Source organism: Gavialis gangeticus, unplaced genomic scaffold, assembly GCF_001723915.1.
Source record: "Gavialis gangeticus isolate Ggan-Ray unplaced genomic scaffold, GavGan_comp1, whole genome shotgun sequence".
In the NCBI taxonomy this organism is placed as follows: Eukaryota; Metazoa; Chordata; order Crocodylia; family Gavialidae; genus Gavialis; species Gavialis gangeticus.
In genome coordinates, this window is record NW_017728992.1 from 118,987,882 (window position 1) to 119,002,969 (window position 15,088).

The following is a 15,088-nucleotide window of genomic DNA, read 5'->3' on the forward strand; positions in this document are numbered from 1 at the left end:
ATCTGTGTGTGTTTGTGTGTATGACTGATTTGGGGACTGGAGGAACCCAGCCCCATTGAACTGAGTCCTGCAAGATAGCTCCACTGGGGGTGAGGGCTTGCAGGGGGAGAGATACAGCTCCGTATAGAAACACCAGTACCACAAGCAGCACATTCATAGAATTACCAAGACCCTAGCCCTAATAAATGAGCACACCCCAAAGTAGTGGGCAAATCTGGTAACAGTCTTTAAGGCTAGACAATCACCTTGCTGGGGTCATTTGACCCCAGTACTCTTTCCTGCCATGGCAGGGGGTCAGACTTGATGATTTGCTCAGGTCCCTTCCGACCCTACTAACTATGAGATCTATGAAAGACTATCTCCCCACAGTGATTGCTTCATATGTGCAGTCCACAAAGTCTGCATTGGCAGTTTATGAATTCTTCTCCATGGTGGCTGATGAAGCCATGAACCCTCAAGATAACTATGGGCTGCAAATTTTATTTGTACTTGGGAGCTGGACAGACTGGGACTTACCTGCGTTTCAAACAGAGCTGGTCCCCCTCATGTCTCTCAATTTATGCTACCATGGCTCAGGCTGTAGTGAAGGCAATTGGCAATTGTCAACTTTGGCTTAGAATTGAACAAGATCTCAGCATTTCTGTTTGACAATGCCATGCACACATGCCAGGTTTTCCCTGATATGCTCCAAGGAATTCTGCCCAGTGCAGTTCATATCATCTGCAATGCACAGTTTGTCTTTATTAAGTGGCATCTGGCGCATGCAGTTCCCTGATGTGGATAGCCTGGTGTCCTCCTTCAAAAAAGCCTTCAAGCATGGACCTGGACATAAGCTCCAGTACGGGTAGTCCCTCACCAGTCAAAGTGGGGACTTGCATTCAACTGTGTCACTGTCACCAGAGCCTGTGCTCACAAGGTGGAATTCATGGTTCAAAGTAGTCCAAAACTATATTAAGCACATGCAGTAATACTAGCAGTTTGTGAGCAAGGAGTTGAAAAATCACACCCGGCACAGTGCATACTTAAGCTTTACAATCCCCTGGCACAGGAAGATGTTTAAGATCAAGTGAAGTTTGTGGGGGAAATTGCTAACCAGTTCATGGAGCTTCTAACATAGTTTGAAGGCCGGCACACTGTGATCCACCATGCACACAACAAGCCAATGGACTTGATAAGTTGGGTCAAAGACATGGCATCACAAGAACTGTCAAGTTGTCAACATGAAAACCAGCAGAGAAGGGAGCGGTGTCAGGCAAAAGCTCTGAAGCTGAACCAGTACTACAGGTACAACCTCTCACTGCCACTGTATTTTAGACAACCGGCCGACTCCTTCCTTAGTGCTATCTGGATTTTGGACTCCAGGCAAGTGCCTGCTCTGAGTTGTGGCCCTCAGCTACAGAAATCAATCCCTGGATGGGGGGAAAAGAGCACGACAAGGAATGTGCTGCTTACGTGAACTTTGTCAAAGAGTGCCAGATGCCTGTGCCTGTGTTTTGGTACTCTGTGACCAATTTCTTTATCTGTACTCCCTGGCAAAAGGCTGCCTTATTCCAACAAACTCAGTGGATGCTGAGTGTGCCACCTCAGCCTACAGACAAGCGTTCACCTCAGAGACAATGTAAGCAGCAACTGCCGCTGTATGCTGCATGCATAGTATGCATGCATAGTATGCATAGTGTTTAACATCTAGCATAATTACCTGTCTCAAAGTTAGCATTGAGTACACCCCTTTTACAACATCATTTAGTATAGTCATGGCACTAGTTACAACTCATGTTGTGTATAGCTTTAATTTCATAAGACATTTCTGTTTACAGTTTAATTAAATACTTAGATTGCTTAATGTTTCCATTAATGGCTTCTGTGGGCTTAATCCAGGTAATTAAGCTGTGGTTTTGAGACATCTGCCAATCTGCAGGGAGGGGCTGGACTGCTGGGGCCCCTCAGTGGTGGGGGCCCTGCCTCAATAAGCCCACAAAAATGGCAGCTGACCCGGTGATCTGCCTGCAAAATCAACTGCCTGCCCCCTCCATTTGGGTAGGTCCCTAACCATTGGATGAGTAGCAGAGCCAATAAATAAGCCAGTAGCATGTTTGGGATCTGTCACATTGATTAAGTGCTAAATCCCCTTAATGTGACTAAGCTATATACACATTTATGTACCATGCTTGAGAAAGAGGGGATAAAAAAGTGGGATGTAATTTAAAATAAGTGTCTTCACGTTATTGTAAATTGTCCATTTGCTGTTTGGAGTTAGTCATACAATCTATTGGCAACTGATCATTCTCTTATTAAGTTGTTCTCAGTACACAATACATTAGCAACTCCTGGAAAATAGCCTTATCACCTAAAAAGAAGCCTTGTTAGAACGGGGTAGTTGAAGGGTCTGCTGGGTTCCCCCTTCTAACAGATTGGCCATGCCTTCATGAGTCTAGGTTCCTTCCATCTATGCCTCAGAACAACTGCTGCTATTCCTTTCCATCCATTCTTTTAATTTTGTCTTATTCTCTCCTTGAATCCTTCCCGATTAGCAGAGTAATTATTCTTTGTATTCTGTTTCTTTTTTCTTCCCTAACACCTAAAGGTTCCTCCTACTAGAGATGCCACATGCTTCTCAGAAACATTAGTAGTTTCAAGGACGCAGGCCAAATGTATTCTCAGATTTAATTCTTATAACTCAACACAAAATAATTTCAGAAGCCTGCCTTGTTGTAGTCCCATTTTATTTTTCTGTTATTATTTTCTATACAGTACATACACCATAAATATAGAAATAAATATGAAAAAGCTATACAAAAAAGTATATTTAACATTTAAGGAGTACCAATACTGCACTTCATTTTCGATACTCACATTCCAATACTTTATATTAAAGAGACAGTCAGGTCAACTTTGGCCCCAAGTTTATTAGAAGTTAGTTTTGCAAAATCTAAGTACAGTATATATTTTTTTTTGAATTCAAGTGGAATTTAAGTTTTCCCATGCCTTTCATGCAACCTAAATGTTGAAGCACTATTCTAGTGCAAGAAATCCTCAAAAGAATGGCTGCTTACAGACAAACAAAAATACACAAAAGAAAAATATCCAGCGATTTAAGTTGGCATGCCCCCACACCAAGCGCAACACATGCCCACAAGAGGCATTGCTTTAGTTCAACCTGGCTTTCTCAATGTCTGTATAGATAGCATGCTTCAGCAGGGCTTTTTGGCTCTTTGATTTAGTAGCTGACTGAATCAGCTTTAGATAAAAGTGCCAAAAAGGTCTGGTGAAGCACACAATCTATACAGATGCAAGGGAGCTGGGTCCAACTCCCTGTTCCGTTAAAGCCTTTTTTTCACGTCTGTCAGCAGCCAAAGTGACTATAAACCAACTAGTCTGTTTTTATTGTCCACCTTGAGAAAAATGCAAAAATAAAATATCCTTATTACTCAAAATTGTCTACTGAAATAGTCCAATAAGTTATCACAGAAAAATATTATTAAATACATTCATATAGTATGATGGTATCCCTGTAAGGTTTCAAGCAGATGACAAATCAATTTAAAGATGGTGGAATTTTAAAAAGGCTTGTTTTCAAACTACATGATTTTCTTCCAGCTAAAACATTTTAGCTACATATTTTTAATATTAAAATCAGATGCAGCTATATTTGTACAAACAGTGAACCTGTTTTGGCAGATCTTATCTTACATGAGTTCCCTGCCATACAATGCTTGTACTCTTAATTTAAGGCACTGAAAACATGCACTTTATGCAATCCTATTGATTTAACCGGGAATAACTCATATACATACAATAATGTGTATAAGCATTTGCACAAGTGAACAACTACATCTCAGTTAACTTAAACACAGTTCCTTTTTGACTATTTAAAATTTCATTAAAAACAAGGTCAGAGACACTGCAAGGACATTACAAAATAAAAATCTTTCAAAACTTCTTGTTTTGCTCAAGTGATTTGTGTTTTTTCAGCAATGAAACAACATTCCTAGATGTTACTTTTAAACTGGCTATTGAACATCTTTGCCATGTGGACAATCCATGCATTAGTCAGCTATGCATATCAGAGTTAAAAAGACTATAGCTTATTACCAGTGTACAAAAGAGCCCAATCCTGCAACTCCTTAATCAATCCCTTTAATTGATAATTATGACTTACCTGAGGAAAGAGTATGGGGTGGAGACAAAAACTGTAATATAGCTAGTCTATTGTATAAAATGTAGTTGGCTTTCTACATAAAATGGTTCAGGAAAATACAAATATACAAAAAAAATTACAAAAGCTCTTTGGGAATGTTTATTCTGTTAAAGGTGGTAGAACTCTGAAAATGGAATGTTAGGAGTTGCATTCTGTTTTGTAACATAATCAATATTTTCAGTCTCATAATTGGTAGGGTCAGAAGGGACCTGAGCAGATCATCAAGTCCGACCTCCTGCCATGGGCAGGCAAGAGTACTGGGGTCAAATGACCCTATCCTTTTGAAGACCCCCAGGGTAGGAGCAAGCACCACTTTCCTTGGAAGCTGGTTCCAGATCCTAGCTGCCCTGTGAAGTAGCGCCTCCTGATATCTAGCTTGAATCTACTCTCTGTCAACTTATGGCCATTATTCCTCGTTACTCCTGGTAGTGCTCAGGGACACAGAGTCTCTCCCGCTCCCCGCTGGTCCCCCTTGGTAAGTTTATAAATGGCCACCAGATTCCCTCTCAGCCTTCTCTTTTGGAGGCTGAACAGGTTCAGGTCCTGTAGCCTCTCCTCGTAGGGCCTGTCCTGCTACCCTCTGACCATGCCAGTGGCCCTCCTCTGGACCCTCTCCATGTTGTCCACATCCCTCCTGAAGTGCGACGCCCAGAACTGGATGCAGTACTCAAACTGCAGCCTGACCAGTGTCACACAGAGGAGGAGTATCACCTCCTTGGACCTGCTCGTGATGCATCTGTGGATGCATGACAAGGTGCAGTTAGCTTTCCTGACTGTGTCTCCACATTGGTGGCCCATGTTCATCTTGGAATTGATAATGACACCAAGATCCTTTTCTGCCTCTATACAGACAAGAAGGGAGTTCCCCAGCTTGTAGCTATGCTGCTGGTTCTTCCTCCCCAAATGCAACACCTTGCACTTGTCAGTATTGAATCCCATCCTATTCTTATCTGCCCACACCTGTAACCCGCCCAGGTCTAGTTGTAGCCTGTCCCTCCCTTTTAACATACCCACTTCTCCCCACATCTTAGTGTCATCCGCGAACTTGAACAAGGTGCTTTTCACCCCCTCTTCCAAGTAGCTGATGAAGATGTTGAACAGCATAGGCCTGAAGACTGAGCCTTGGGGGACCCCACTGCCCACATCCCTCCAGGTCGAAAACAACCTGTCCACCACCACTCTCTGGGTGCAGCCCTCCAGCCAGTTGGTGACCCATTTGACTGTGTAGGCATCGACGCCACAGTCGCCTAATTTTTTGATGAGAATGGGGTAAGAGACAGTGTCAAAGGCCTTCCTAAAGTCCAGAAAGACAAGGTGCACCGCGACACCTGCATCCAAGGATTTTGTGACCTGGTCGTAGAAGGCCACCAGGTTGGTCTTACAGGACCTGCCCCTAATGAACCCATGTTGGTTGCCCCTAAGCATAATCTCCCCTGCTGGCCCCTCACAGATGTGTTTTTGGATAATTTTCCTCAAAGAGTTTCCCCAGGACTGAGGTAAGACTATGGGCCTATAGTTTCCTGGGTCCTCCTTCCTCCCTTTTTTGAAAATGGGGACCAAACTGGCCCTTTTCCAATCCTCTGGCATCTCGCCAGAGCACCACGAGTGGTCATAGAGCTGTGCCAGGGGTCCTGCAATGGCCTCTGCCAATTCCCTCAGCACCCTTAGGTGGAGATCAGTTGGACCTGCTGATTTGAAGACATCCAGTTCCACCAAAAGTTCCCTGACCAGGTCCTCTCTGACTCTGGGCCCAGCTGTGCCTCTCCTGAGTTCGTCTGGGATGCCAGTGGGAGTATGTTGCAGTTCCTGCTCAGAAATATGGAGGCAAAGAATTTGTTAAAGAAGTCAGCTTTATCATCTGGTGCAACCACCAGATTGCCAAGCGTGTCCTCCAGGGGCCCCACGTTACCAAGTGCCTTCTTTTTGCTCTCTATGCATTTAAAAGAGGACTTCTTGTGGTCTTTGATCTGGATTTTAAGTCATAATATTAAATACAACTCATTCTTCTTTTTGAATGATTAGGAGTTTGGTTCATTCCACCCCCCCAAAAAATGGGTTAGTAGATCATTGCCAAAGTTCTAGACCTACAGTGATTACTTGGGTGGAGGAGAGGGGGAAAGCTGTGTGTGGTTCTATCCTAAATAATGATCATGTAAAAAAATAACAACATTGCAAAGTTTCATATTCATCCTAATCTGACTGGTTTCCACAACAAATGTATCAGTTTCTAATGAGCTTCCAGCCCATAAACTCTTCTGACTCCAATAAAGCTGGATACTTTTTCATCTCTAGCATTACAACCAGTACTAAAATGTTATACAGGTCAAACTAGATGAAGCTACAGGCAGACGTACATCTGAAGCATTCTGAATCCTGGAGTGTTTCAAATTTGCCAAAATGAAGGTGAATGCCCCTCACCCCAACACCTGGATCTTGGTGTTGAATGCACACAGCAGCACTTTTCTCCAGTTAGGAGGCTGGGGGCAAGAATCCCTTCATGTCTCTCAGCCTCCAGGGCTTTTTTACATGTGTTCTGGGAGGTGCAAGGTGGCACTTTAATTAGTGCAGCTCACTAATTAAAAGTGCCCAAACATCAAATGTATCAGCATCCTCCAAGCTGAAAAATAGTGGCAGGCACTTTAAACTGAAGCTCATTGAACAAGCTTTAGTTCAAAGCCCCCTGCTACCATTTCTCAGCATTGCAACAGTGATGCATGTGACACTAGAGTCTGCTGAGGTGCATTTATTTCCGTGCTCCAGCAGACTATCTGCTCTGATGCACTGGATTTCCAGCGTGTCGTAGGTAGCTCCCTACATGTCTAGAGGAGCCCCCAGATTCTGGCGGTTCCCAAGAACAGCCACCCACAGGGGGAAGTACTTACTAGCTGACCATCCCACTTCCCTCCCTTCCCAAGGGGACAAAGGGTTGGAGCACTGTGGAATGCCAGAGAACTACTGACCCATGCAGCTGCTTCAGGAAGTACATCAAAAGAAAACAATTTCAGAAGATGTTCTTCATTTGTTGAGGGTCATTTTTAAAGTACTTCAGTCATTTTTAGGCACTTCATCTGTGCACATCCCTATTTGGAGTGCTTCTAACAGCATGCCTACCCGGGGTCCCAGTTCATGCATGAAATGTCAGGGTCTTGAAATTATGCTCCATGATCCCACATAAGTATTAAAGGTCTGACTTGAACAAAAGTGTGGTGTAATTCAGGGCTTAAGTTGACCACCAAACCTCTATTACTAGTGATGATGCTCAAGATGGAAAGACTCAAATCTGAATATTAGAACCCAGGATGAACTTGTAGGCCTGGCAGTTAGACAACATTAAGTACAAACTTAAGATGGGACTGAGCAAGAGCACGAACATGGAAAAGTGCAACATTATTTTAGAAAAGTACTTTCAAGATAGAACCCCAGATTAAAATGAATGGCTAGATATTTATTTTTTTTACCTGATTCAGAATGCAGGTTTGGGCCCCTACTAATCATCTTAGGGGGATGGTAGGGGAAGGAGGGAGAGGAAATATTGCTTGTCTCTCAAATTATACAGAAAACATTTACATTTAAAAAGAAGAATGTCATACAGAATGTTCATTTCCTAATTAAGTTTTAGAAGATCACTTTTCAATAAGAATTACAAGTTACAAACATAGTTTGAAAATACATGTCTACTTTGTTACACAAATGACCTCAATCTTCTTTCACTTGTGTCTCAAATCGTTCCCTTAAAGCCCTAAATATATTTCCTGGTATTTTCTGATGCTTGTCTATTAATGACTGGATTGCATTCTTGGCCTGTTAAAAGAGGCAGAAAAATGTAGAAGTTAGTTGCTTTCTTTTTCTTGCACAAGTATGAACACAGTAATATCTGGAATCATAGTTCATCTTTCAAAAAACTTTGAAACCCCAAGGGAGTGGGGTGTGTGGGTCAAAAACAAACAAACAAGCAAAAAAATCCCCAGACTCGTATCTTTTATATAAAAGAGCAATGAAATAGACCAATTAGATTTCTGCAAAAAATGTCTCTAATAAAAGATATCACCTCTAGCACGAGTCCTCATTCCTAAAATACATAAGTGCTTTTTAACAATTGTATTGATATGAGAGGATTCCAGGATAAACCTTTAAGATGTAACTATGCCTATGCCTGCTTCTGTAGTGGTAAGTGTACCAAAACTATTGCAATTTTATCCCCATTTTATCCAGGGTCAAAGTCAGGGCGATCTAGCTAACTTGTATAGCTATGGAAGTTGCATGCTCAGTAGTTATATAGCTGATGTGTGCTCCCATGCAGCAGCTCCCTTTCCCCTCTTAAATAGGAGAGCAGGTATATTTGCTCATACCCTTAAGTGTCCGTGTCCCAGAATATGATACACGGAGAACCAGTTTTGGTGCCCAGAGACAAACAATTGGCAAGTGCCCAGGTTTTCACAAGTAAAACTTCCAGGGGACCTGAGTTTTGTCACTGCCCATGCCCAGAACTACCAGCACCCTACCAGGGTGGAATTTCTTGGTTCCTTTCATGCCACTTTGGGATTTACAAGTTAGGCAGCCTTATGGGAAAGTCTCCCAGTTCGGGGGGCAGGGGGAGGTTCTAATCTGACAGGCATCAGATTTCACTTAACACACCCTTACAGCACTGAGTTCACAGAAAACATAGCAATGATGACCAATTTCATTCAAAACCGTGGTTGAGCCAAAGCAAATGAAAGCAAATGGTGACAGTCAGTGCCCATCTTTTATGAAACAGCTTAGAGGTTACATTCCCTCCCCCCGTAACCAAAAAAAATCAGCTGTTGAAAATTGGGATACATGTGAGAAAATATGGTAAAAGCAGCTTCTATTGCATGAACCTCTTAAGAGAAAGTAACATTACATAGGGGGCTTCCTAGTTGTTGGTGGACATGTCTTCTTTCCTTGTGCTGTATTTCTGAAGTTGAGCCAAGCCCTGGGTGCCAGAGCCCAGGTTCCTGAGACTGGGCCCTCAGCTAACCTGGCAGGTGCTAAATCACTGCCCACCAGCTTTGCTTGAAGATTCAATAACATCGGCTCAACCAGCAACACCTTCAGCACTCTGCAGCTAGGGAATTAAACAGAGGAGCCACAATATTTTGCTCCCCATTGCTGCAGCTGCTTGTGTTTTCTCTGGGAATGTACCACACTTACCAGCATTTTCAAGGAAAGACTTTTACTTCTTCATTCTGCACTTCAAAAACCAAGATGCCCATTTTATTCAAAGGCATGTTATACATGAAGAAATATGGTATGTAATTTTGAATAGCTGTATTCAGAGATGGTGAACTGCCTAATGGGATGCAACTGATTTGATACTGGCAGAGTCCAAATATTTTCAGGAGATGAGGGATCTTCTTTCAGAATGTTTGCTTTATTAGTGCATATATTTAATGAACTTCAGCAATTGCAGAGGAGTAATCAGATGACTGCATCATTCATACCTGCTGATCCACCAATTGCCTCTGAATTTTTGATGCCTCTGTATCAAGAACAGGGGTGGGGAATTGTGTCAGCCGGAGGACCACTTAACGAGTTTTGGTGAGGACGACTTAACGAGTTTTGCCCACACTTCATCAAGAAGGTTACATCATAATCACGTGAACATAAAGCTACCAAGCTAGTCTACGTATTCTAGATATTAAGACTTGTAGGTAAAAAGCTGAAGATCAAAAATAGTATGTAGAGACTATGGGAGGTGGGTAGACCACTTTTACTTTGCTTTAATAATTTTATTTTACTCCCTGATATCTCCATGACAACTCCCATAATTTTGGTTTTGAAGAGGAGGGGTTTTGTTTGTTTTTCTTGAGGAAAGGCTGGGGGTTCTTTTATGCAAGACAAGGAAACATCTCTTAAGATGACTTTGACCAACCCACCACAGATCATCTGACCAGACCTGGTTTTGGAATCTAAGAAGAACTGTTATTTTGATGCACAGAAATACTACATGCTATTTCAAGAGACCTAGAACTTATTTTGGTGCCAAATTTACATTATGAGTGTTGAATGATGCAGAAGCCAATTATTAATTTCAACAACTTAAGTGTTAAGATGCCTGACTGCTCTGTGTAATACCCAAAGGTAAAGATCACCATCTTGAAAAGCATGTTTCCACTATATTTAGACATTGACTATTTTGATACAACAAACGAACAAAAACCAACCCTTACCTTTTCAGCTAATTCTGCAGCATTTAGATTTGGATCATAGGGGATAGGATCTCCAATATATGTACGATATTTGACTGGAAACCCTCCATATAGAGGAACAAATGGCAACCGAAAATATTCATACATCCGCCTAAATAACTCTGTTTTTCAGTTTATTTAAAGAAAAAAAGAAGAGAAGCTTTGAGAAACAATATAAATAAATTACATTCTAAAAGTAACCCAGCCCCATAAAGCATCCAGGTTCTCAAATGAACAAACTGCTTCTTGAAGAGTTATTCTATACTTGATCATCTCTTAGAAGGAATATCAATTTACCTCTGGCTATAATCCTTGGAAGCAAATTCTTAGGATTCCTTTCTCCCAACAACAGTGAGAGACCATAGGAGATAAATCTGGAATTCGTTAAAGTACAGTGCAATGCTACAAAGACATACCTGAACTAGTTCTTGTACTGGCAGCAGTAGTATAGTGCTATGCCTGGGCTACTTAGCCCTAATCATAGCTTGGTTGCTGAAAGTCGCATAGCAGCAATCTTATTTGGAGTAATAGCTTATTCAGGTATTTCTACATAACACTACTTTGGGTCACGTGGAAACACCCCTAGAGGTTACTACAGCAGATATGAGGAGAACCATTCCAGGGCTAGGGACAGAAATTACACTAATATAAGTCAACAGAAGCCAGTTCAAATCAGTAACACAACAGAAATTCACTGAACATAAGCCACTTTCAAAATGGTCCAAACCAGTTTAAGATAAACCTGGACAGATGTGGTACAGGGGTGGGCAAAATGTGGCCCATGGGCCAGATGTGGCCCTCCAGGCCATTCTATCCAGCCCACGGGGCCCCTAAAAAATTTAGAAAATGAATATTTATCTGCTCCTGGCTGCCTGTCATGCGGCCCTCAATGGCTTGCCAAAACTCAGTAGGCAGCCCTCCGCCCAAAATAATTGCCCACCCGATGTAGTATCAGACTTAACTGATTTAGATTAAATGGGTTTACTGAACTTCTGCCCCAGATCCCCTCCAGATTCAAATTAACTCAGTCCCTCACCATCCTAGGATGCTTTGCACCTCCCCAAAAAGCCCCTTTAAAAGGATGGATGGGCTAGCCTTGGTCTGCTCCAGCCAAATAGGGAGGCTTGTTTCTGGTTTCTGGCCTGGGCCACTGCAGGCATATGGCTGCACTTCCAAAATCAAAAGCAAATGTCTATTCAGTTGCTTCTTGATTCAATCTACACAGCTTAGACTAACCTGCGAAGCTTGAATCAATTCAGCCTCAGACTTTTTGGCTGTCTGTACTTAGCCCAGGTCAGTTGCAGTTCCGGTATGTGGACAGCCCCTTCAAGATCCTGCTGGGGACGTAGAAGGAAAGGGCAAGCAAGAAAACAATCCTTCTCCCAAGATACTCAAGACTGTCTTTTTCCTTCTCTCCTGTTAAGATATGGTCCTCATCCTGTTACTTGCCTAGAGACCGAGAACAGCCTTTGAAGAGAAAAATCCTACCAAACTAAGCCTTACTAATGCCACTAGAATGGAGGGACCTGTCATATGTTCACTGGCAAGAGCTGTTAATCTTTGGGACGTAGTAACTTAAGGTTAGGATGCGTGAAGGAGGTACCCTTTGCTTTAAAAAGAAAACAAAAAAACCCCCAGTTTTTGCACATGTGAAGTGCTCTCTCACCACTGCAAACTGCTTGAGTTTTAACTGCACTTAGTAAGTGTTAGAGATGAATGTGGCACCTAAAGTCTCTCTAAGTTCCACTAGAACTAGACCTGTGACACTGGACCAGAACTTAGTTATGTCACCATTTTTTGTGTTCAAGAGTTAGTCTTGTGTACACAGCATAAGGACTTATATAGTTCCAAGATAATTAAAGGGACTAATTTGTAGAGTCAGAAGATAAGAACATACACCAGTAATGAGGTAACTAAATTTCCTTAGGATTTATATTCATTCTACCGAGGGGTGCAAACATGAAAGATATTATACCAAAACTGTTCTAATCTATGAAGAATGAGGATTAGTTCCTGAGGTAATATAGACTCTAGCACTTGTGTATCACATAAAGTCTATATGTCTATCTTTGTAGCATCTAAAGCATATGTGAAAACTTTCTACATCTGTATTTGACGCTTGCGATTTCCCTGCACTGCATATCACTTCCAGCCACAGAGACAGAAAACATCACAAGAATGGTAGTGTTTTTTTGCCATGTAGGGTTGTGAAGCAAAAGGACATGCCATGGTTGAGACAATGTGCTGCGCACGGCAGGTGTAGGAAATCTGGAGGAAAAGTGTACCTGATACAACCTATGCGGATTGCTCAAAGACATAGTTAGAGTTACATCACAGTCCTCAAAAAACAGATGGCTCAGACTGAAATCTTTCCAATACTGTGTGGTTTGGAACTGGTTGTGAGAACTGAGCAGAAATAAAGAGCAACCTTCTGCAGACAACATTTGAGCACACTCAATTAGAACCCTTGAAGATATTTTCAAGGGTGCCATGGCACTGGTGCCACAGGCCAGGTGAAACTGCCCTGTGAACCATGTTTCCAAGAGATAAAATACAGAGCCAGACTGGGAAGCCACTGCAGCAGAAGAAGGGCTCCTGCCTGCATTAATTAGGAGCGTCTCCTCTTACCCCAGGCACTTCCCAGTCCAGCTCCACATGCGTCTCTGGCAAATTTCAACAAACTGTGCAAGGGCTTTTAAAAATGTAGGTAGTATTAAAAACAAAAAAAAACCCTCTCACAATGAACAAGAAGTCTGGCCTACCTCCCACCAGGGAGTAGAGAACCCATAATAGGTTTTATAAACATGCAAAACAAGAAGTATTACTCTAACCTTATTATTCTACATGCACACTTAGTAGTAAGTCTCCCTCCCAATTCCATCTAAAATCCTAAATTATTCTGTTAATAATAACAGATCATTTGATACAGTAATGCCAGTCAGATTTGAAAACGCATTCTAAACTCAAGTTGAACCGCTAAATAGCACCTGATCAGAAATAAAAATATAAAACAACTCTAAACACAGATTTAAAAGGAAGTATTATCACTGAGGTAAAGATGAACCCATGCACAGAAAGTCAAAAAAGTTAGAAAATAGTAAAATTTCTTACTTATTCTTCCTAATGTCCTAATTCCTTCCCGAACATTTTGTGTAAACATAGGAATGATGGGCTAGGAGAGAAAACAAAGATAAAAATTCAATAAATAGAGAAGTCTTATTTTTTATAGTCTTTTTATTTTTTAAAAACACACTGTGTAAAGCTTACTTCAGAATGAAATACTTTAGGCAGGTAGCTCACAGTCAGAGTCCAACTCAAAGTTTCAGAAGTTGTTCTGCTGTGACAAAAAAAAGCCCAAACTGGTAGACACAACTATATTTGTCTGTCTATATTCTTAAAATTCTGTGTTACTTTAAAATCCTAGAGGCATTTAAGCTCTTTTGATTAAGTACGTACACATGCGTGCAATTATTTAGTTAAGTAGTTCTCTGGGTTTTTAATGAGTACTCATACTAAATATGATTAATGGTGGCTACACCCATTATTATTAAGAGGTGCAGTGAAACCAACTGTGTGCCCTTGCTGTGAAGAAGGTTAACACCATACTGGGCTGCATTAGTACGAGCACTGCCAGCAGATAAAGAGAAATAATTCTTTCCCTTTAATGGGCACTGGTGGGGCCACATCTGGTGTACTGTGTCCAGTTTCAACCCCTCCTCCCCTCCAAAAGATCTCTGCTCTTTGACACCAATGTTGTCTCAAACTAGAGGTGCACTGATGCATCAGTCCATGATCGGATGTGCAAAGATATAAAGAAAATTTTCTGCATCAGAAATTGAACCGATGAAGCCGATAATTTGTCCAATAAATACCCGTGCGTGCGTGCAGCACAGCGCAGCATGTAGGCAGTGACGCACACAGCCCAGCAGTATGAAGAGCTGTGTGCAACTGGTAAATCTGGTGTGGTGAAAGGGGAAGGAGGAGGGGTGGGGGCTTAGATCAAAGCCGCTGCAGTGAGGGAAGGTGTGGGGTTGGGGCAGCTGCTGCCCAGCCGGAGCCAGGAGGGGCATGGAACAGAAGCATGGCTCATTGTGTGGAGGAAGTAGCTCCCACCATTGCGCATGGCTTGTCTGGTGCTTGTCTGGTTGCTCCCAGGTGGGAGGATTTTGTGTTGGTTTTTTTTGGTAACCACAGGCTGGTTCATTTTAGTACTGGCAATGCTACAGTAAGTGACAAGAGGTTGTTTATTTCACAGAAGTTTGTATTTACTAGGTGCAATTTAACCCCAAATTACACAATATGCTCATCGCAGAGCCACACCATAAGTACAAGAACAACTCTAACATTTATTTAGAGAAGGGGAAAATAAATAAATGTTTGTGTATCGTTTGTTCCAGTGGATTCTTGCTCTCTGACTTGCGATCTTCATTTCTGCTTTTCTTTTTATAAGATAGATAAATTAGCAAATGACAAACTTGGATAAACAAATAGGGTGGGTCCACATGAGCAGGGGCCTGCCTTTACAGCAGCACACAAAGTAGTGCCACAAAGTTGTGCTGTTACTTTGTGCCCCAGTGTACGCTCCTGCCTGTGTGCATTGCTCTGCTACTCCATGTACTACAGTGGATGGCAGGGATGGCTGGGGCACAGGGTGCCTCAATAAGGGGCTTGCCATGTACTG

General features: G+C 42.1%; 1 protein-coding gene and 1 long non-coding RNA gene across 3 annotated transcripts in view; one reads left to right on the forward strand and one right to left on the reverse strand.

Moving 5' to 3' along the window:
* The window catches only part of LOC109304667, an 18,478-nt gene extending 10,944 nt beyond the window's left edge, over window positions 1–7,534 (forward strand). Inside the window, exon 3 of the long non-coding RNA XR_002099443.1 lies at window positions 7,248–7,534. This is a non-coding gene — a long non-coding RNA (uncharacterized LOC109304667). The remainder of the gene's footprint in view (window positions 1–7,247) is intronic.
* A 112-nt stretch (window positions 7,535–7,646) lies between these two features.
* Window positions 7,647–15,088, reverse strand: part of TMEM68 (transmembrane protein 68) — a 65,996-nt gene continuing 58,554 nt past the window's right edge. For both annotated transcript variants that reach the window (XM_019527389.1, XM_019527380.1), the window contains 3 exons: window positions 13,519–13,579; window positions 10,390–10,529; window positions 7,647–7,999 (listed from right to left, as the gene is read on the reverse strand). In XM_019527389.1, the coding sequence (XP_019382934.1) occupies window positions 7,895–7,999; window positions 10,390–10,529; window positions 13,519–13,579 (306 nt within the window). In that variant the 3' untranslated portion in view covers window positions 7,647–7,894. The remainder of the gene's footprint in view (window positions 8,000–10,389; window positions 10,530–13,518; window positions 13,580–15,088) is intronic.